Source organism: Anomaloglossus baeobatrachus, chromosome 4 (assembly GCF_048569485.1).
Source record: "Anomaloglossus baeobatrachus isolate aAnoBae1 chromosome 4, aAnoBae1.hap1, whole genome shotgun sequence".
NCBI lineage: Eukaryota > Metazoa > Chordata > Amphibia > Anura > Aromobatidae > Anomaloglossus > Anomaloglossus baeobatrachus.
This window is the reverse complement of record NC_134356.1, coordinates 62,189,721-62,212,682: the sequence shown is the minus strand read 5'-3', so window position 1 is coordinate 62,212,682 and position 22,962 is coordinate 62,189,721. Positions and strand designations below refer to the sequence as shown.

Below are 22,962 nucleotides of genomic sequence, written 5' to 3'. Positions count from 1 at the left end.
GAATTAAACCATGAAAGTCACTTCTCTCGGCCCCTTCTTGGGAGGAAGGATATGGCTGGTGGGAGGCAGCAAAGGAGGAAGTCAACATAAATAACAAAAGCAAGTGTCACAACTGGAGCCTAAGGAAAGACCAAGTCCCGAGTCCATGTAGTAAAGGGGCCCTTGCCGTTGGCTGAATGAACTTTTGGCTGACTACTCTCCCAACTCCACTATCTACATGAATGCTCCACCGACCAGTTGTGTTCACTATGAGTGGAGTAGGCTGCTGCCAGACGCCTCATGTAGAGGTCCATCAGGTGCGAGGAAATGAAGGATTCGCCAATTTGCATTCAAATACCCAATTCTTCTCTTCAACAACTATGGAACATTGAGGCTTGTATACACATTAGAAGATCCGCTGGTGAAGAGGTTTGACTTGTGAATCTCCGATGTAGCCTAGAAAAGTGAAGAGGCAAGGTTATCCATTAGGGTAACCATGTAGGTAGCTCTGGCAGAGTCATGTCAGCGTCTTACGAAATTGTGGAAGGGCAAAAGGTTTAGGAGAATAAACTGTGTATTTTGATACTTGACAAATCAAGAAAATACAAAACCCAAACTGCATGGGACTCTTTATATCCTAAAGCTTGTCCAGAAGAGACGTGAGAGTAACATGAAAAGCCATGGCATCCAATAGTGTCAGAACAGATACAGTGGCCTCATGGAGCTTTGTTGCTTACACATGATGCCATCAAGGCTTGTAGGTCTGTACTATGCTGTATTAGGCTCTATTCACACTCATGAAGTGGCTTCTATCCATTAGATAACAGATCTGTTGTCAAACCATTCCTGACCAACACCACTGAGTTTTAGTGGTGTCCATAAGGTTTCTGGTATTTTTACTCCAAATCAACAAAAGCACCTGATCCTCTGATAGCGCTGGTCGAGAGAGACAGTTGGTTCGGCCAGTGACTGTCTCGTGTATGGCCTGCTTAAAATGTGTAGCAGTTGTCCAAAGGGATTGGACATGTTGAATTTCAAAATGCTCCCCAGACCTAATCAGTCAGAGAGTTGATAGTCACAGGGTCTGTAGGCCCCCATACATGTTGGATGGTCAGAGGGTTGCTAGACCCCCATACATGTTGGATGGTCACAGGGTCGGTAGGCCCCTATACATGTTGGATTTTCAGAGGGTTGATAGGCCCCTATACATGTTGGATTTTCAGAGGGTTGATAGGCCCCCATACATGTTGGATGGTCAGAGGGTTGATAGGCCACCATACATGTTGGATGGTCAGAGGGTTGATAGGCCCCCATACATGTTGGATGGTTAGAGGGTTGATAGGCCTCCATACATGCTGGATGGTCGTGGGGTTGATAGGCCCCCATAAATGTTGGATGGTTAGAGGGTTGATAGGCCCCCCCCATACATGTTGGATAGGCCCCCCCATACAGGTTGGATGGTCAGAGGTTGGATAGGCCCCCCCATACAGGTTGGATGGTCAGAGGTTGGATAGGCCCCCCCCATACAGGTTGGATGGTCAGAGGTTGGATAGGCCCCCCCATACAGGTTGGATGGTCAGAGGTTGGATAGGCCCCCCCCATACATGTTGAATGGTCAGAGGTTGGATAGGCCCCCCCATACATGTTGGATGGTCAGAGGGTCGGTAGGCCCCAACACATGTTGGATGGTCAGTGTGTTTGGTCAACTTTAGACCTGATCTGTATGCTAAGGTTTCTTTCATAGAAAAGTTTTTGCCCTCTAGGGAAATTTTAAGCCACAATTTTTTTTTGGCCACAAAATGAAATGCCGCCCAACAACAAGATACCTGTGCATGATAAATATGTGAATTTCTGTCATTTTGTGCACATGTTGGCAAGAGGTACAGACCTTTGGAATAATCTCCCCTGCCCTGATCTCTATTCTGTAGTATTGTCTTCCAGACATGGCACTCTTCTCCAACATTTAAAAAAAAAAAAAAAAAAAAAAAAAAAATAATATAGATAAAAAAAAATTGTCTTCCTCCGCTCCCAAGGTGAGCATCATCTCCTTCCTGCTCTGTTGACACGTCATGTGCCGCTCACAATGGACATGCCGTCATCCGCTGCTGACCTCTAGTTTGCTGTCTGTCTTTATAGCTGTTGCGGTGCAGGGAGCCGGCGGTTCTCTATGCTGCAAAATATTTCCGCTAAATGTGAGTCCTCGGCTGCTTGTTGAGCTGATAATAGCGTTGGTATCGTCAAGCCTCTGGCTCTGCAGGCCCAGTCACTATTGGAAATAATCATCAGAAATTTTCTCGTAGTAATATTGGCTCCATGGTCAAAATAAGGCGACTGGACCTTCACTGGGTGCATGATGTCCACTTTGGAGTCACGGTGCAGTGGGGTGGGGGGGTTGGTATATAGATTTCTGCACGTCCGGATCGGTGCAGGGTAATAGTCTTATCGTCATAGGCAGCTGTCTACTGAATTACACCTTTTACTGATTTCACTGCTGAAAGCCAAACCCAGATCTTTTCTTTTCGCCTACTGGAGAAACCAGTTCTTCTGGTTTGCAGACCAGATTGGGTTTCTTGGGGTGAGTCAGGAGTAGCAGAGGCTGAAGGCTCTCGTAGCTTGCTCATCGCTCGCTCGGACTATTCCCCCATCTGTAAATATAAGCTGATGGTGATCTCCACCATAATGTAGCTTCTGTTTTTTAAGACTGACCAGTAACTGCCCCCATTGTTAACAGAAGTACATCCCGTGACATGCCTGCTACGTCTTGTGGCCTCCGGAGAACTATCTTCAGGCTATGTCAAGTATCTGATTGTATTCACAGCGTGTAGTGGTGGTAAGGACAAGATGAGCTGTTTTTTGCTTGTAAATAGGGGCATATTAACACGTCAAAGGCAGAGTCCGCAGCTGCGAGCACGTCTAGGTATTGGGGAGATTTGGAAAAGGAAAGGGAGTTTGTACATAAACACCACCTTAAAGTCCAGTCTTCAAAACATGGAGCTTTCCACCATAGGTTTGGCCTCAGTGATGTTACATGGCTGTGGATTATTAGTAAAGTTTCACAGAGGTCATCTAAAAACCAAATTACCTTTAACATCGTTCCACTTGTTACTGCACTGTATCCATTTTTCTAGGAGTTTTCCCTTTTTAAAGGGAGTTTTGTGTGCTCGAAATGACCATGACATGAACGCCTGGGCTTGGTAGGAGCACAGTTTGATTCACTTGCCCACCTTCTTGTTTCGATTTCTCCCACCTCCCCCCTTCCTTTTACTTGATTCCCCCCCCCTCTTCCTTTTACTTGATTGACAGCTTTGACTTTACCAGGAAGGATGGAGACCGAAAACAAGTAGGTGGAAGGTGCACTGAACCGACAGGCCTAGCTAAGGGTGCGCCGAGCACCCGTGGTTAGTTTGATCAGTCATTTTTCATGGACAGACTCCGTTTTTTAATAACTTTTTTTCCCCACTGCAAATTAGCTCAGCCGATATCCGGTAGAGCCATCCCATGACGACTTAAAGGGAACCGGTCACCAGTGTTTTGACTATTAAACCAAAAGTGTCACCTTCTGCAGCTCCTGGGCTGCATTCTATGAAGGTGCACCTTGTTGACCCCCCCCCCCCGCAGACCCCAAAAAGAACTTTATAAAATCCCACCTTGTTGTATGCTAATGAGCTGTGTTGGCCAGATGGGCGGGCTCTATTTCGAGCTCCTGTCCCTCCTTGTCGCCTTGTTCGCCTTCCTCCCTGTCATGATTGACAAGGATGGCGCCGCCGTCATCATCCCACGCTGCTGTCAAAGTCTCGCGCAGGCGCAGTTCTCTCTACCCCTATCGCGGGCCGAGTTTAAAAACAGTTTACCTCACGCGTATCGGTGATGTAGCTGCGTAGGCAGGAGATCATGGTCGGCGCTGTGCATGACAGCAGCGTCATCCTCGTACTCGCCCATGATCTCGCACCTGCACAGAAACATCACCGGCGCGCGCAAGGTAAACTGTTTTATGCTCTGCCCGCGACAGGGGCAGAGAGAACTGCGCCTCCGTGAGACTTGGACAGCAGCATGGGATGATGACGGCGAAGGAGGAAGGCGAATAAGGCGACAAGTAGGGACAGGAACCGAAATAGAGCCCGCCCATCTGGCCAACACAGCTCATTAGCATACAACACGGTGGGATTTTATAAAGTTATTCTTGGGGTCTACAAGGGGGGGTCAGCAACAAGGTGCATCTTCATAGAATGCAGCCCAGGAGCTGCAGAAGGTGACACGTTTGGTTTAATAGTAAAAAAATTGGTGACAGGTTCCCTTTTAATATGGAATTACATGAGTACCAAACGTTCTGATGGGACGAAGTGACGTCCAGACCTCTCTGGTGGCATCTTACCCGCAATGAGGACTAAGAATCGGCCATGTAGGAATCCACCCTATTTCTCTTGGACATCGCGGTCAACCCCAAGACCGTTTTTGATCATCTAGTGTCCAGTTTGGTCCACATTTATGTAGTGTCCATGGCTAGAGGACCGTGTGCCACCGACCACTTTTATCCTTCTAAAATTTGACTTTTGAAATGCTTTTAGCTTTTCACCAGCAGGAAAGTTTCCGTGCCGTCCAGCCCGGTGCGCGACTCCTTCCTGTTGATATTTCCTGTGTAGTAAGGTGGTGCTCGTGGATCAGGGTTCGTTGGGGCAGCGCTGCAGTCTGCTGGGATCGTAGAGATGGAAAACACTCCAGGAAATGTTGGGATTGTTCGGGGTCCTATCTTATTGGGCCGCCTTGATCAAAAGTGACAGAAAAGCTGCCCCTCGTTTTTGCTGCAATAAGTTGAAGTCCTGTATTCTCCATGATGCCACTGGAGTTACAGGGGCCCCAAGAGCCACGTTTCTCCTGAGCCATCGCTTCATCACTTAGGCCCTGTGCGCATGATGAGTTTTATGTTGCAAAAGCTTTCTGCACCATGTGGCATAAAACGCATGTGTTTTTGTGCCATGTGTTTTGTGCAACCATTGGCTGGAAGGACTAAAAAAAACCTGCAAAAAAACGCACCAATCACTGACAGGCTGCAGATTTTTTTTTTTTCTGCATCCAAAACTGCAAAGAAAAAAACAGTGTGCGCAGCACTTCAGAGTTCTCATTGACTTTGCTGGCATAAGGACAGGCAAGCAGAGTTGTGCGCCAAACTGCACCAAAACTGCATAAAAAACCGCAGCGTGCACAAGGCCTTTAAAGTCGCCACACACAATCATTCAACCGGCAACCATCTCGCTCCTACGTTCTTCATGAGAAAGCAGTTACAAGACATGATTTGCGGCATCTTACTTTCGGGAAACAGTCCGAAATATGGACACACTGGATAGCTATTTCCCTGGGTCCCCATACACATTGGCCTCACCTATTGAAGTTGGGTTAATGGGCTTAAAACATACAGCAACGTCACATCTCTAACGCTGAGGTTGTCCCATCATGGCAACACCTTTTTATGATGCCCCGACGTGAACTATGGACATCCTTGCAAATCCACATTCAGGAACGGCCCTCATAAACAAGACATTAGAGCAAGTGACGAGAGCAGAATCTGAAGATCTGATGGATGCCCCTGCCTCTGCCCCTTCCTCTGCCCCTTCCTCTGCCTCTGCCCCTGCCTCTGCCCCTGCCTCTGCCCCTGCCTCTGCCCCTGCCTCTGCCCCTGCCTCTGCCCCTGCCTCTGCCCCTTCCTCTGCCCCTTCCTCTGCCCCTTCCTCTGCCCCTTCCTCTGCCCCTGCCCCTTCCTCTGCCTCTGCCCCTTCCTCTGCCCCTTCCTCTGCCCCTTCCTCTGCCCCTGCCTCTGCCCCTGCCCCTGCCTCTGTTTGGCCAGCATCTATCTAGGCCGTCTTTCCCATACATACATAGGATCGCTCACTTAGTGTATTCTATGAGAGAGAAAGCCACTGCCAGACGTCTCTGGCATTGGCTTATCTCAAGGAGCACAAAAGAACAGGACTCTGTAATGAGATGTAGTGGATCTTTCTGCCCCCCCCCCCCTCCCCCCCATCTTTCTGGAAGGGTCCCACACATTGAACCTTAGACTGTCAACTTATCCAGTCAATATTGGTGGATTTATCTGACATTAGTTGGGTGGTTTCTCAAAATCATGCCCCTGATGGGGTAGGTGGGTGCAGTTTTGTACAGCGTGCGCGCACCCTTGTGCAGACCGCTGCTCATTTCCCCCAATAAAATCAGACGTTGCGTTTGAAGTTGGACTTGTGTTGCGTGGATGGTGATTTTCACTACGTTCTTATTGGAGTATGGTCACACGGAGCGATCGAGCCGGTGGTCTGTTACTGGAAAATCAAGGCAAATTGTTGCTGTTTTTCCTTAATTTTGCAGCATTGGGGTCAATGATGATTTGATGACAAAAACAGATGCGGTTCTGCACCACCGCGTTTATACCTTGAAATAGTGTAGTGAAGGAGTAGGTAATGCTCGGGTCTTTATCCACACTGGTCATGGGTGCACGTTGAAGAGGGAAAATTCCAAATACGAGTCCCAGGAGATCAGAAGACAACGGCACAATCCATTCGATATCCAAAACGTGCTTTATTTAATCCAAGAAGTGCATTAAACAGCGGGGAGAGAGCCGGGTGCAGGCCCCCAGGGGACGACGGCCGTTTCGGGACCCATGGAAGCACTAGGAGGTGCGAAACGGCCGTTGTCCCCTGGGGGCCTGCACCCGGCTCTCACCGCTTTCTAACGCACTGTTTGGATTAAATAAAGGACGTTTTGGATATCGAATGGATTGTGCCGTTGGCTTCTGATCTCCTGGGACTCCTCAATGATGATTTGACATCACCATGGAAATATACCTCAAGGTTACTCTCTACGGCTTGGAGACCGCTGCCAAGTACTAAAGTTTATCTCCCATTCACTTGAATCGTTGCCAATTATAGTCTTCGGAAACTTTTTGGTGGTCACTCAACAAACGAGGAAAGCCGTGTGAACATACCATAAAGAGGCCAGTAAGCGAGCGCCGATCAACCTATGTAGCCGACCGGCGCTCGTTAATCTGCACATCTAAGCGTGTATGGTCCAGTTGGATGATGCGTACGGTCTCCGTGGCCCCCCTACATGTAGATTCATACGTTACCCCGCCATGGTATGCAGCGGTGATGGCCGCTGACTTTTCACAGTACAGAGCTCGGGGTGGCGCGGTTGGCCGTGTTTGCTCTGTAATTTGAGAACTTCGGCTGTAACCGAGTAGCTGGATTGTCTTGTGTGAGATACTAGTCTCCACATGCCTGAGGGAGACGTTCCTCCATCCAGACTTTCCCAACCACCCCTCCCAGGTCTGGGGAGCGAGCGCCGGCCTCCAGCCTGATTATGCACGGTCACTGTTTACTAGACAGACCCCATCTTATGTCTTCACTACTCCCATCATGGGACTTCGCAAGTGGTTATTACCTTCCATTGATCTGTCATTACTACTTTTGCTTTTATTTCCTCTGTGGCTCCTGATGGCCTATGGGGGCGGGGGGGCTTCCTTAGCTTTCTAGCCAGCACTGTAATATAGTCTTTGTTAAGCCATTATGGCGGGGGTGGGCAGCTGGCGGCTTTTGTGGCCCACTGGCTTCCTCCTTCTCCACAATTGCAGTTCTCTTTTATCCTGCAGCAGGTTTTCCATTCTGCGTATATGTAACACTAGTCTGTAGGATCAGAAGGACAATGGCTGCTCCTGTCCTAGGCAGCATTTCATGCTCCTAAGACATCTCATTATTGTGTTTTGGCGGGTGATCAGAACGTTATGGCTGCACAAAAACAATCAGCCGCACATGGCCCAGTGTAAACAGGCCATGTGCTGCCGATACCTTGATGCTATATGTTGTCATCCGTATTCCTGGCCTAGTGTAAACAGGACATGTGCTGCTGATACTGATGACCACATATAGCATCAAGGTATCACCTAGTGTAAACAGACCATGTGCTGCCGATCCCTTGATGCTATATGTTAGTATTCCTCGCCTAGTGTAAACAGACCATGTTCTGACGATACTTTAATGCTACATGTTGTCATTCGTATTCCTGGCCTGGCCTCATGTACAGCACCATGGAATCAATGGTGCTCTATAAATAAATAAATAATAGTGTAAAAAGGCCGTGTGCTGCCGATACCTTGATGCTATATGTTGTCATCAGTATTCCTCGCCTAGTGTAAACATGCTGAGTGCTGCCGATACTGAGGACAACATATAGCATCAAGGTATCGGCAGCACATGGTCTGTTTACACTGGGTGATACCTTGATGCTATATGTTGTCCTCAGTAATAACGCAGTGTAAACAGGCCGTGTGCTGCTGATACCTTGATGCTATATGTTGTCATCAGTATTCATCGCCCAGTGTAAACAGGCCGTGTGCTGCTGATACCTTGATGCTATATGTTGTCATCAGTATTCATCGCCCAGTGTAAACAGGCCATGTGCTGCGGATACCTTGATGCTGTTTGTTCTGATCTGTATTAATCATCCCGTGTTACAGATCAGTAAGCGAGCACCGATCAGGTCTCTGTAATGGACTAAAATCGACCCATCTAAACTGACCTCTCTCATAAAGGCTGTCGACCGCGTATTACAGATTGCAGAATGCGTGTGATAAAGAGCTGTGGACGGGCCAAATAACGGTTACTCCGTTGCATCTGCATGCACGTTCAACTTTGATGTGGTCTGTGCTCATCAATCAGCTGAGAGGGGCTCCCAAAAAGATGAGGGTTACAAAGTTCGACCTTCAGCGCGCTCACTGATGGAGCCTCAGTTAACTCCTACAACCAGTAATATGTTGTCCAGCACAGAGGCTATGGAAGGCAAATGGGGCAAAAAGTTAATGAATCCGAATGACAAAAATGCATTGGAGTAAAGAGGTAAAAAAACAAAACAAAAAACAAACTACCCCATATTGGACAACCCCTGTATTTTTTTGTTAAAATAGCTCTTCTGTGTCATCCATGAGAACAGGCGTCCCGTGTGTCAGCCCCTGCTGCAGGTTTCGTGTGGGTGTACGTCTCACCCGTCTTACTCCCAGGCAGACGGAGCTGATACTGCCGTACCTCACATATAATGGGCGGGCGTTGTGCTGACTCCAGACAGACGGACAAACCTAGGAGGCGGCTCCATACATCATTCACCTGTGCCCGAATATGAGATCTCAAAACTGCAGGCAAAATCTGTGTCTGAATCATCATATTACTAATGCTGCCATATAGTGATAATAGTATTTACCGCCTTCTCAAATGCGTATATTTGATTTCCGCCACTTTGTAGAATAATCATCTGATGGCTTCAGCCTACCGATCATTGACATCTGTGGGGACGAAAATATCCAACGGGACATTGAAAGGATCGTTCTCCATGCGTTTAAAGTAAAAATTCTGTGTAATACTTTGTGGCCCCAAGTGTTTACTCGCCCATCTGAGAGCAGCATAATGTAGGGGCAGAGATCCTGATTCCAGGGATGTCACTTACTGAGCTGCCTAGTGTAGTTTTCATACAATCACTGTTTTGGGCAGCTCTAACAGCGCTCTGAATGTGGAGCTCTGTATATCCCCGCACACACACCACTGATTGGCCACTTTCTGCCTATGCACAGTGTACACAGAAAGCTGCCAGTTAGTAGTGGTGCACAGAGTTATCCAGAGCTAATGGATATGGGGGAGTATAGAGACACAGGTTTACTAAAACCTCTACAGGTAGCGCCTGGTACTCAAGTTAATAATTAGCCAGTTTCACACAGGATTTTTTTTGTTTTTTTAAATAAAAGCTTTTGAATCTGGGCCACTCCAAAAAAAAATCTATTTTAAAGTGGTTGGGTTTTTTTTTATCCTACAACAAGGTTTTTAAAACCTTGCCATTAAGAAAAAAAACAAAACTGAGGTCACTTCTTGGAGGCAGATTTCTCTTAACTCTTAGAGCACTTCTGGAGGGAGAAGGAGGGGAATCCTTAAAAAAACAAAAACAAAAAAAGCCCACACACACAAAAGCAGCGTTCACAAAGGGGATTCCTCTTGAAAAATCTGGGTTTTCCCACTCCCAAAAAAGTAATTAAATACAGAAAACACTTGATTGGATAGTTTATGCCGGCATAAAAATAAACGTGTCAGCAGCAGATTGCACCCCATTATCTGCCCATAAACGCAGCCCTCTGCGCCTGTGCACAGGTCTATCGGGGCTCGTTCACACGAGATAGCACAGTGTGTGGGGCCCACACATTCATTCATAGGATCATTCCGTCTCTATACAGCAGGCGTGTGCCCGCAGCTCGTTATCTGGGGCAATGTGCTGTCCACGGGTGATGTGGTGTGTGTGTTTGTGTATGTATGTATGTATGTATGTATGTATGTATGTATGTATGTATAATGTTACTTGCTGTGGCTGCTGCATCCAATAGACGAAAACTGAGTGGGATTGCCTTCCTGAGGGTGCAGGTGTACGTGTACAATAGTGTACATGCTGCAAAGCAACCCCATTCACATCCATAGCACTACGATAGCCCCAGTCTAAGAGAGAACGAGTGTTCTGACTAGTGATGAGCAAGCACTACCATGCTCGGGTGCTCAGTACTCATAGCTAGTGATGAGTGAGCACTACCATGCTCGGGTGCTCAGTACTCATAGCTAGTGATGAGTGGGCACTACCATGCTCAGGTGCTCAGTACTCATAGCTAGTGATGAGTGAGCACTACCATGCTCAGGTGCTCAGTACTCATAGCTAGTGATGAGCGGGCACTACCATGCTCGGGTGCTCAGTACTCGTAACTAGTGATGAGCGGGCACTACCATGCTCGGGTGCTCAGAACTCGTAACTAGTGATGAGCGGGCACTACCATGCTCGGGTGCTCAGTACTCATAGCTAGTGATGAGTGAGCACTACCATGCTCGGGTGCTCAGTACTCATAGCTAGTGATGAGTGGGCACTACCATGCTCGGGTGCTCAGTACTCATAGCTAGTGATGAGTGGGCACTACCATGCTCGGGTGCTCAGTACTCATAGCTAGTGATGAGTGAGCACTACCATGCTCGGGTGCTCAGTACTCATAGCTAGTGATGAGTGAGCACTACCATGCTCGGGTGCTCAGTACTCGTAGCTAGTGATGAGTGAGCACTACCATGCTCGGGTGCTCAGTACTCGTAACTAGTGATGAGCGGGCACTACCATGCTCGGGTGCTCAGAACTCGTAACTAGTGATGAGTGAGCACTACCATGCTCGGGTGCTCAGTACTCATAGCTAGTGATGAGTGAGCACTACCATGCTCGGGTGCTCAGTACTCATAGCTAGTGATGAGTGGGCACTACCATGCTCGGGTGCTCAGTACTCGTAGCTAGTGATGAGTGGGCACTACCATGCTCAGGTGCTCAGTACTCATAGCTAGTGATGAGTGAGCACTACCATGCTCGGGTGCTCAGTACTCATAGCTAGTGATGAGTGAGCACTACCATGCTCGGGTGCTCAGTACTCGTAGCTAGTGATGAGTGAGCACTACCATGCTCGGGTGCTCAGTACTCGTAGCTAGTGATGAGTGAGCACTACCATGCTCGGGTGCTCAGTACTCGTAGCTAGTGATGAGCGGGCACTACCATGCTCAGGTGCTCAGTACTGGTAACTAGTGATGAGTGAGCACTACCATGCTCAGGTGCTCAGTACTCATAGCTAGTGATGAGCGGGCACTACCATGCTCATGTGCTCAGTACTCGTAACTAGTGATGAGCGGGCACTACCATGCTCAGGTGCTCAGTACTCGTAGCTAGTGATGAGCGGGCACTACCATGCTCGGGGGCTTGGTACTCGTATCTAGTAATGAGTGAGCACTACCATGCTCGGGTGCTCGGTACTCGTAACTAGTGATGAGCGGGCACTACCATGCTCAGGTGCTCAGTACTCGTAGCTAGTGATGAGCGGGCACTACCATGCTCGGGTGCTCAGTACTCGTAGCTAGTGATGAGCGGGCACTACCATGCTCGGGTGCTCAGTACTCGTAGCTAGTGATGAGCGGGCACTACCATGCTCGGGTGCTCGGTACTCATAACTAGGGATGAGCGGGCACTACCATGCTGGGGGGGCTGTGTACTAGTAATCTTTTTCAAGATCTCTGCTTGGTGTCAGTGAATTGAAAAGTTGCCTGTTTGCTTCCATGGAATAAGTCATTACTTCTCGTAGCTGATGTTTTGCCAGAATGTGTTGGGTGTAGGTAATCCTATGGAGCTCAATGCACCGGCATCATGTCTTGTATTGCTGTGATGTTTTGCTACAATGTGCCAGCGCAGATAATGTAAAGCTGCCTGGACTGGGTGTAATGGTTACAAAGTCTCCACTGTTGGAAGTACTATGGGGTTTTCGGCCCTTCCTATAGTATTGGGGGGGTCGTATCCGCTTTCTATACGCAATGCCTGCGCTTTATCTTTGTGACCTATATGGTAGAAGCCGTCAGAGGGAAGCAAGTTGTTTTAATAAGTCTCTAGGAGTAGGAATGCTCCGGCTGGGACTGCACGCTTCTCCGAAAAGGTCACCATAACCACAGAGGAATTTATTTGGCTGACACTTTGAGTGGAGCTTCTGTTTTATACGGCTGTGAACTCGCGGTATGGGAACGTATACCGCCCCCTGGTGTCCGGCTCTGGGAATTACAACAACACAGCTTATGAGTGCAGCATTGGTGCTGGTTACACTGGCGCACATTGGACCAGAACCAAAGTCTTTGCTGTCAAAAATATATATCTTGAATATTTATATATTATATTTATTATTAATTTTATTTTTTGGGGACATTTCTGGATGTATTGCAGCTCTTATAAGGCCTCACCTGATGAGTGTAATGCGAAAAATCAATGTTGCCCTCTTCTCCACACTTGTGATCTGATTCTTGCATGCGAGAGACAACCTATATTAATACTAAAAAAGGATTTGTCCCTAAACTATATACATCACTAAATAGATCTTAGAACTGATGCAGACGGTGTATTCACTTTGAAAATCCATGTCAGATTGGCCGTATAATCTTTTATGAAAATTTATCTCCATCTCCGCCCTCCTGGGTGACGGCTCCTCAGTGTCCCTCCTCCCTGCTGAGATCTCACATTGATCAGTACAAGCTGCAGCAGGCAGTCAGGGTGGGAGAGTGGAAATTTAATGCATTTGGGACTCCTCGATCTTTCACTTCATAACTACACTGAATTGTTCTGCTATTCTGAAGTGGATTTTCAGACACTCCAGCCTCATCAGATCTGTAATAATTTATGGAAGCACTTAAAAGGATTATTTCCATTGTAGTATTGTATGGCTTATCCACCTGATACATTGCAAAGAATACAGCCGCACACTGTAAATGCTAAGGGTATATGAAAGCATTGAATATGACATTTGAGCTGCATTACTACTCCATGGGATATACTTATAAAAATGAAAACTTTTCTACCTGCGGAGACTGACAAACCAATCTGGCTGCCAGTGAGGAGACTTATAGCTGCAATGCTCCTCTGTGAAATAAGTAAATAGTCTCCTTCCTCCCTGAACAGACAAACTCTAGTGCCACCTATTGGAAGTAGCAATCCTAAAAGTCAAAAGTGACCCTTTAACAAGCCTTGTCATATGACTTGAGGTTCTGATCTGGCATAAATCCTAATCTGTAGACAGTGTTTTGGGATCGTTGCCCCTCGTCAGTGCAAGGAATGAGATTTGATCTGGCTGTATGAGAAGCTATAGTGGGGGTCTAAGGGGAAAACCTTTCTCCTTGTGGAGACTGACAAACCAGTCAAAAAGACAGATCATATCTCGTACTTTGCACTGACGAGGAGCAATCACCCTGAAACGCAGCGTCTGGAAATTGAGGTTCTGATCTGGTATAAATCCGAAATCATATGAAAAGGCTCGTTAAAGGGTCCCTTTTGACTTTTAGGATTGCTACTTCCAATAGGTGGCGCTAGAGTTTGTCTCCTTCCTCCCTGAAGAGACAGTTTGTATGAAAATGAAGGCACGTAACGTATAAGTCAGCCATTTCATGGGAGCCCATCAACCATGGCAAGGCGTCTTCTCTGATATACCAGTTTGCTTCTACTGCTGTTGCCTGGTGTGATGGTGTCAATGTGGGGAATGATTTGGCTGTCTCCATTCGTTTTGAAACCTTTTTTTGTGGCACATGGTCAGGCATCCGCCCCTATCCATGCCGTGCTTGGATGCCGTTCTTGACCTATATTCCATATGATCTGCAATATTCTAATATCCTCAGTTTCAATTCCTTGTGGTTGCTTAGTTCTCTGCCTGCGGTCCGTGATTTGGAGACATTGCTCCTTACATCCATATGCCAAGGATCCCCATACACACTCTGTAGACACTCCATGGTTGTCTACCATAGTTGATATCTCCCCGGTCCTAATTTGCTTAATATTGATGGAAACGCCTACATAGTAGCGAACCCTTTGCTGTAGGACACATTAGACCTATTCGCACTTGGCCTATGAGTCTTCCCAGTTCACTGACCGCAGGCAGATTTTGCCCGATGTTCTCATGACCAGTTTTATCAGATGCCTTTTCTGCTCCCGACCACTCGTGAACATAACTGAGTTTTATTTTTCCCATTTTTTTCCAGCAGCTTCATGAAACCGTGAAAAGAAAGCTGGACAGTGCCGCGTCGCCTCAAAACGGGGAGCAACAGAACGGATACGGAGATATCTTCTCAGTGTCGAAAAAGCTGAGACACGATGACGGACTATCGGGGGTGATCGGATCGTCTAACGGGATGCCTCCAGTTTCTCCCTTGCACCAACTGGACAGCAAGCCTCCGAGTGGAGATTCCCTGCAGTTAAACGGCAGCCATTCGATTGGACTGGACGGCGTCAATAAGAAGTGTCTTCCGGACACAGGTTTGCAGCTGAACGGCAACGGAGACGTGGATGATTTCCCTCTTTGCCTTGGCAAAGAAATGAAGCAGGAGCCGGTGGATGACTTGCCGTGCATGCTCTCTGGAGTTGGCGGGTCAATGTCTCAAAATAACTTGATGCCCGACCTAAACCTGAATGAGCAGGAATGGAAAGAACTCATCGAGGAACTCAACAAATCTGTCCCCGATGAGGACATGAATGATCTTTTCAGTGATGACTTTGAAGACAAAAAGGACAACGATGCCTCAAATTCTGCCACGGAGACCCCATTGCCGCAAGATATTCACATCAAAACAGAGTTTTCTCCCGCCAATTTTGAGCAGGATTCCCTCGGATCGCCTCAAGTAAGGTCGTCCTCGTGCGGGCCTTTTGGTGCGACTCCTACAGTGCCTACTAGCAGTTCATCTCCCGTGGTAGGTGGTTCCCAGACTGTGTTTCAGCAGTCTTCTCAGACTGTGACCGAATCACCCAACCAGCCATCATTGCAACCTTCAAACCAGTCACAAAATGTGCAGAGACCTTTAACCAATGTATTATTGAGCGGACAGGGGGCTGGTGCTACCAAAGAGATGTCCTCGGCACATCAACTTCAGCAGATGGCGGCCAAGCAAAAGAGGGACCAGATGCTGCAAAGCAAACAGGCACCGCAGGTTCATCCGCCGAATCCAATGACCAACTGGCCGCAGTCCGGATCTTCTCAGAGTCCTCTCGGCGTTCCCTTTAGCATGGATAAACCCACCAGCCCATCTGTGTACCAGCAAGAGTTTAATAACCAGAAACTGATGATGCCCAACATGAACAAAAACTCCCCGCGTGGTGGTGGCTCCTACATACAGCCAAACCACGTCACCATGATCAGTCATAAACCCCCAAACAGTCTAAATCCCAACCAGTCTGCAGGTCCCAATGCCATGCTGGACTATGGCAACACCTTACCCCTCTCGCATTATGAGGCTGACTGCGGTCCAGGGCTTGTAGCCCAAAATCCGAACAAGAATGTAATGATATCGTATCTGCGGCAGCAGGCGGCACAGCAGCTGCCTCCTATGACTGAGGAACAGAGCCGAATATTTATGAAGCAAAAAGCTGGAATTCCTTACAGGCCATTAGTATCACATGGGCAGGTAAGTGCCAAGTCACATTATCGTTTGGGCAGATCCAACATGGCCGATCCCTCTCCGTGGCACTTTGACATTAAACTGGTCGTAGACACAAGGTGACTATATTCATCAGATTTCTGCCCAACTGGTTGAGCACCTTACATGAATGGGGTTGTCCTGACCACCTCATGGGGAGATGTTTGGGGCGGGATAACAAGTATCGAGCATGTTGGATTCTAATATGCCCCATACTAGTTTGTAGGTTCGTAGGTGGGAAGCCATAGTTGGGGTTATCAGCCAGCAATTTATTCCTTTCCTTCCATCAAGAATGCATGCCTGGCTTAGCCATCCATGAATGTTTGTTGGGATGAAATTTGGCCAATTGTCGCATATTTGTCTGCGGATCACTGGCACATCCAGCCAGATTTGGTGGGATTTGTTGACCATATCATGCATGATGTCAAACAGTAGTGATTGCTAACACTGTATAGAGACCAAGGACTTTCATGGTGCAGGTAATGCCGCGTATTGACCACCTTGCTTTTCAAAATGCGTTTCGCCACACTTCTTCAGGATATCTCTATTCCCTGAAGAAGCATAAGCGAAACATGAGATGGAGAATAAATACGCACATTAACGATTGGCCAATGGTGATGGCTAATTTCTTGTCGGAACAAAGTATTGGGTGTGTTGACAATATGCCCAATCTTTTTTTTTTTTTTTTCCTTATACTTGCCAGTGGGAAGAAGTCAGGATACACATTAGATCTAATTCTGAGGTTTGGATGGTATTTGAATCTTTATGACCACCTTTTTAAAGGGTTTTCATTAAAATGTGGTATTTTCTCCTCCTTGGAAAATTTGCAGGACCAGAATTCTCAGCCCAATGTGCCTCGTGTCCCGGTGTCTGTGGGAGGCCCCGGTGTGGTATCACAGCCTCCCACAGTGTCCATGCCTGGCAACCATGCCAATGCAACTTACCTGAGCAGTCAGCAGCAAGCCCTGATAAAGCAGCAGCAGCAACAGCAGCAGCAACAGCAGCTTCTCCTGGAGCAGCAAAAACAGCGAGAGCAGAAGCAGCATCTACTTCTGGAGCAGCAAAAGCAGCAGTACCTCCTGGGGCAGCGGCAGCAGCAGCAGCTCCTCGCAGAGCAGGTAGGAAAACCTAATACAGGGGCCACCGCCAATGACCTTCACAGAAGCGACACGTAAAGTTACTGCAGAAATATCCAATGACTCTAAGGAGCAGCTGATGGGTATAGCATATTCCCGATTTTCATGGCAGATCACTGGATCCTACTCCCAATATTTTTGATCAACATAATGTTAGTGAATTGATATGTACCCTCGCTTCTAATTATTTTATTATTTTTTTTTTTAACCTTGACGCTGCCAAAGACGTAGTTAATACTTCACTATTTTATGCCTGTGCCACCATCTGGCCATTTTGTTTCTATTGCCACATATACCTACAAGTGTTAGGGCCCTATATATCCGCCAGCCTTGGGGCCGCTAATATAGCCGCCAGCGGTGGGGCCGCTAATATAGCCGCCAGCGGTGGGGCCGCTAATATAGCCGCCAGCGGTGGGGCCGCTAATATAGCCGCCAGCGGTGGGGCCGCTAATATAGCCGCCAGCGGTGGGGCCGCTAATATAGCCGCCAGCGGTGGGGCCGCTAATATAGCCGCCAGCGGTGGGGCCGCTAATATAGCCGCCAGCGGTGGGGCCGCTAATATAGCCGCCAGCGGTGGGGCCGCTAATATAGCCGCCAGCGGTGGGGCCGCTAATATAGCCGCCAGCGGTGGGGCCGCTAATATAGCCGCCAGCGGTGGGGCCGCTAATATAGCCGCCAGCGGTGGGGCCGCTAATATAGCCGCCAGCGGTGGGGCCGCTAATATAGCCGCCAGCGGTGGGGCCGCTAATATAGCCGCCAGCGGTGGGGCCGCTAATATAGCCGCCAGCGTCGGGGCCGCTAATATAGCCGCCAGCGTCGGGGCCGCTAATATAGCCGCCAGCGTCGGGGCACTATATGGCCACTTTAAAAAAATTTTTTTCTTTTAATAGGAAAAGCAAAGGCACCAACAAGAGCAACTGCAGCGGCACCTTACCAGACCGCCCCCTCAGTATCAGGACCAGCAGCAGAATTCCTATCCACAGCAGGCAGTGGGCCCGTTTCAGGGTAAGGACACTAAACCTTTATATATCAGTCTGTGTTTGCAATGCTTGAAAGAAAAGGTAACGCCTGTGAGCAGCAGATGACACCGGATCAGATGACAATAGTTGATGGTCATAGCTTTTCTCCTTTCCCTCCCTGCATAATATCCTCTGCACAGACCACAGAGCATGCCCAGAACACTCTCCCATAGACGTTAATATGTAATTATCTCACTGAGGGCTCTTGTGTGTGGGGCTGTAACACAAATTTCAGAGCTCGTGTTAGATATTAACTTGCATTTACGGCACAACTTCTTTATGAAGCCACAGGATAAGTGATAACTCACTGATCGCTGTAATCACAAATGATTGCAAGAACCAAGGTCTGGTGTAATGGAGCAATGGTCCACTTGGGCACCGCCGCATGTTCAGTGTCTATGGGAATGCCAAAGAGGGCAGAGTTTAGCTTTTGGCTGTTTCCCGGCAGTCCCATAGAGTGATAGTTTGTGTGTGAGCAAGTTATCGCCTATCCAGGAGCTGCGCAAACAAAACGGCAACCATAGCTCACTGTAGTTTAAGCCATTAATTGTTGCTGTCAATCTCTGACTGCAGCAGTTAAGGGGAATCTGTCACCAGGTTTTTGCCACCTAATCTGAGAGCATAATGTAGGGGCAGAGACCCTGATTCCAGTGATGTCACTTACTGGGCTGCTTAGTGTAGTTTTGGTAAAATCACTGTTTAATCAGCAGTAGATTATCATTACATGACTACTTGGCATGCTGCAGGTAGTCCAGCATAGAGCTCTGTATAACTGCTAGATCTGCAGAAAAGAAAACATTGATTTTATCAAAATGACAACAAACAGCTCAGTAAGTACCTCAATCACTGGAATCAGGGTCTATGCCCCTACATTATGCTGCTCTCAGATGGGGAAGCAAAAACCTGGTTACAGATTCCCCTTAAAGCAAGTGATCCATGTGGCCTCTCATGGCAAAGAATTCTGAGGATCATTGCCCTACCTTCCCAACAAAATGCATTAAAAACTGATCCAATATCATATGTACCCCAAAATTGTACACAAAAGAAAAAAAAACAAAAAACATTAGCTTGACATAATAATAAAATATAAAAAAAGTCCTTGTGCAAGACTTGTCAACCGAAAGATAAAAGTTTTGTGTCTTAGAAAATGGTGACACACACACCTTTTTGAGTTTTATGACCTGAAGAATTGTGGTCAGGTTATTTGGTAGAATTTGGGGTGGGGAGGAAAATACATGCAAAAAATAGAATGTGAATTCAAGATTCAGCAGTCATTCCTGGATGTTGCTTGAGCGTTATCAGGTAATCTGATCTTAACACTGGCCATACGCAAGGTTCATGGCTCCCCCCCCCCTGACATGGACCGGACGCGGGTCACTGTTTCCCCATTGACATAGACTGGACGTGGGTTCATGGCTTCCCCATTGACACAGACCAGTCGGCGGGTACATTGCCTCCGCCTCCCCCCCGACATGGACCGAACACAGGTTCACGGCTTTCCCCCCCGACATAAACCCAACGCGGGTTCACAGCTAACCCAAAATCGCCCCCCCTCCCACTGCACAGGTTCACGGCTTTTCCCCCTGACATGGACTGGACGCGAGTTCATGGCTAACCCAAAATCGCCCCCCCCCCCTCCTCCCACTGACATGGACTGGATGCAGGTTCACGGCTTCCCCCCCTGACATGGACCGGACACAGGTTCATGGTCTCCCGCCTCCTGAGATGGACCGGACACGGGTTCACGGCTTATCCATTCCCCCCTCCTGACATGGACCAGACCTGGGTTCAAGGCACCCCCGCTCCCCTGACATGAACCCCCACCCCACCCCTCCCACTCTTGTCATGGACCAGACGTGGGTTCACAGCTCCCCAGTTCCCCTGACATGGACCGGAGGCGGGTTCACGGCGTCAGTCTCCCCCCCCCCCCCCCCCCCACATGGACCAGACGTGGGTTTGCAGCTTACCACACCCCCACCTTCGGAGACATGGAATGGACGCGGGTTCACGGCTCCCAGATCCCCCACCCCCGGCACGGACCTGACGCGGGTTCATTGGCTGCCCCCCCAACATGGACCAACAGATGAGTTGCACACCATCATACACATTCAGGTGCACATTCATTCAATCTCGCCATTAGGTTCTACTTTGTCTGTCGAGAGAGGTCAGTGAAAGGATCAGACATGTTGAATTTTTACATGCCTGATTCTTTGTTCGGTGTCTGGCCGCAGCTTACTTTCTGAACAGAGCATGCATGTGTATAGGGAAGTGCAGGAGGAATGGCTGTTCAGCTGATGGCTATTGCAGGTCTATGACCAGCCGAGGCGTTCTGCACCCCTCGTCTTCCTCAGTGTGTTTGGAAGAAGGTAAGCTTATCTGCACTGCTGTAAATAAATCAAGCCTTGACCATGGTTCTCCTGTTTCTGTTGTAGGGTCTGCCTCAGTTATGCCTGGGGTGAACAATATGGCACATCAGACTTCAGGGAGCCCACGTATGTTCCCCCAGTCACAGCCGATGCTTCAGATGGCGGGGGGCCATGCAGCTGTTCCACCCTTGTCTTCTGTTGCAAGCCCTCAAGAGCGAGCGGTTTCCCAGTACCCCAATATGCAGAATGTGCAGCGTAGCGGAATGTACAATATGGGATCAGGTCTCCCACAGATGGTCCCAAATCACGCAACGCAAGGGAACATGCCCAACGGACAGCCTCAGATACAGAGGCAGCCAAGCCTGGGACAAGGAAACGGCCTTCCGGCTGGTTATGGACCAAACCCCATGGCAAATCCGGCTCTAGCAGCACAGCATAATAAAGCCGGGATGAACCATGCTATGTCTAAGGCTCAAATGCCCCGAATGCCTGCTGGCATGGCATCGCAAAATCCAGGCTGGCAGCATCAACAAATGCAAAACATGAACAATCAGCCTCAAGGAAATAATGGCTTGGCAGCATTCAGTACGGGAAATCCTGGTTTTCACCTCCAACAGAATCACCACAAGATCTCTAGCCAAGGGTTTGGCCAAGGCCTGCCACAGGTTGGCCTCGGAGCTGGTCGCCCTATGAACTCGCTGAGCAGCTCTGTCCCTGGTCAGATGATGACAAATATACCTTCCCAGCAAAGGACAAATCCTGCCGGTCAACAGCCAGCCGCTAACCAGCAGGTCCTACCCGTGATGAACCAAGCGGTGCCAGACTTGACGGCGTTCACCCAGAACACGGGCCAGCAAATGGGCAACCGAGCTGGCCTCCATTGTAATCAGAGCTACCAGGTGAGGTCGTCGGGTCAGGACCTCCCGTTTGGATTTGGCGGACAGTCGGGCAATGCCGCGTTACAGAACTTGTCGGGGGATGCCGATTTGTTGGACTCTTTGCTCAAAAACAGGACTTCAGAAGAATGGATGAATGACTTGGATGAGTTATTGGGGAACCATTGATACCGAGCCTGGGATTCTGGGGGTTTTATATTGGTTTTGAGAACATTTTAGTGCATTTTATAAAAACAAAATATGAAAAAAACTAAAATGTACATTTTTTTTCTTTTTGGACCAAAAACCTGTGCCATTGAGATACTGTTGTCCCCTGAGGCTGGAACTAAAAATGGCCTGCTGCTTCCTCCCCTACCCCCGATGGCCACACATGCCTGGAGCATATGTGGCTCTGTCTGCTCACCACTGCCTGTCTCTGTCATGGTGGATGGCAGGACCCTTCTTCCCAGCTCTACAAATGCCTTATTCTTCAGAAGCACTGTGCGGAGTGATGGGTCGCAGTAGCAGAGAGCCAGATGAATGCTACTATTTGGGTTTGTCCTGTACTCGTAAGCTAACGCTTCAATCTCATCACTGTTTCTTGCTGGTTGAGGCCACATCATCACAGCACCCCATTATTTCTTTTTACCTCGCCCCACTGTGAAATCGCACCCCTGATAGGTGATCCGCAGCTCTCTCATATGTTACTATGTTATCTGAAGTAGTCACTGTCCGTAAAGAAAAGCTTTAGAGAATTCCGGCTGTTCTAGCTCCCCGCTGTAACCCCCCAGTGTAAGCAGATTCCCCCCCCCCCCTCATTTTTAGGTCTATTAATTTCCAACTTTAGGTCCATTAACTTGTCTCCATTGTGTAATGCAAACTTTAAAAATACTCTTGAGGCCATGTGACCATGTGCAAAAACACTCTGCTTTTTATACTTCTTGATATTTTCTGGTGGTGTCCGCACCAAAATATGCAATAATAACCCACTATGATTTTGCTGCCCCCCCCCACCTGTTATATATAAATATATTTCAGTACTAGTATATTTATTTTAGTACTGAACCCATATGTATGTATGTATGTGTATGTGTTCAGTAATAAAATATACTAGTACTGAAATATATTTTTATATATATATATATATATATATATATATATATATATATATATATATATATATATATATATATATATATATATATATATAATATGGGTTCAGTAATGAAATATATTATGTGTGTATGTGTATATATATATATATATATATATATATATATATATATATATATATATATATATATATATATATATATATATATATATATATATATATATATATATATATATGTATGTATGTATGTGTATATATATGTATGTATATATATATATATATATATATATATATATATATATATATATATATATATATATATATATGTATATATATATATATATATATATGTATATATATATATATATATATATGTATATATATATATATATATATATGTATATATATATATATGTATATATATGTATATATATATATATGTATATATATATATATA

General features: G+C 47.3%; 1 protein-coding gene across 2 annotated transcripts in view; it reads left to right on the top strand.

The window, feature by feature from the left end:
• MAML1 (mastermind like transcriptional coactivator 1) overlaps positions 1–22,193 on the top strand; it is a 95,612-nt gene extending 73,419 nt beyond the window's left edge. Inside the window, exons 2-5 of one of the 2 annotated variants that reach the window (XM_075342240.1) lie at positions 14,571–15,983; positions 16,826–17,113; positions 18,022–18,136; positions 20,583–22,193. In XM_075342240.1, coding sequence (XP_075198355.1) covers positions 14,571–15,983; positions 16,826–17,113; positions 18,022–18,136; positions 20,583–21,580 — 2,814 coding nt within the window. In that variant the 3' untranslated portion in view covers positions 21,581–22,193. Of the gene's footprint in view, positions 1–14,567; positions 15,984–16,825; positions 17,114–18,021; positions 18,137–20,582 lie in introns of both variants that reach the window. The other variant, XM_075342239.1, reaches the window with a different exon arrangement.
• The last annotated feature ends 769 nt before the right edge of the window (positions 22,194–22,962 follow it).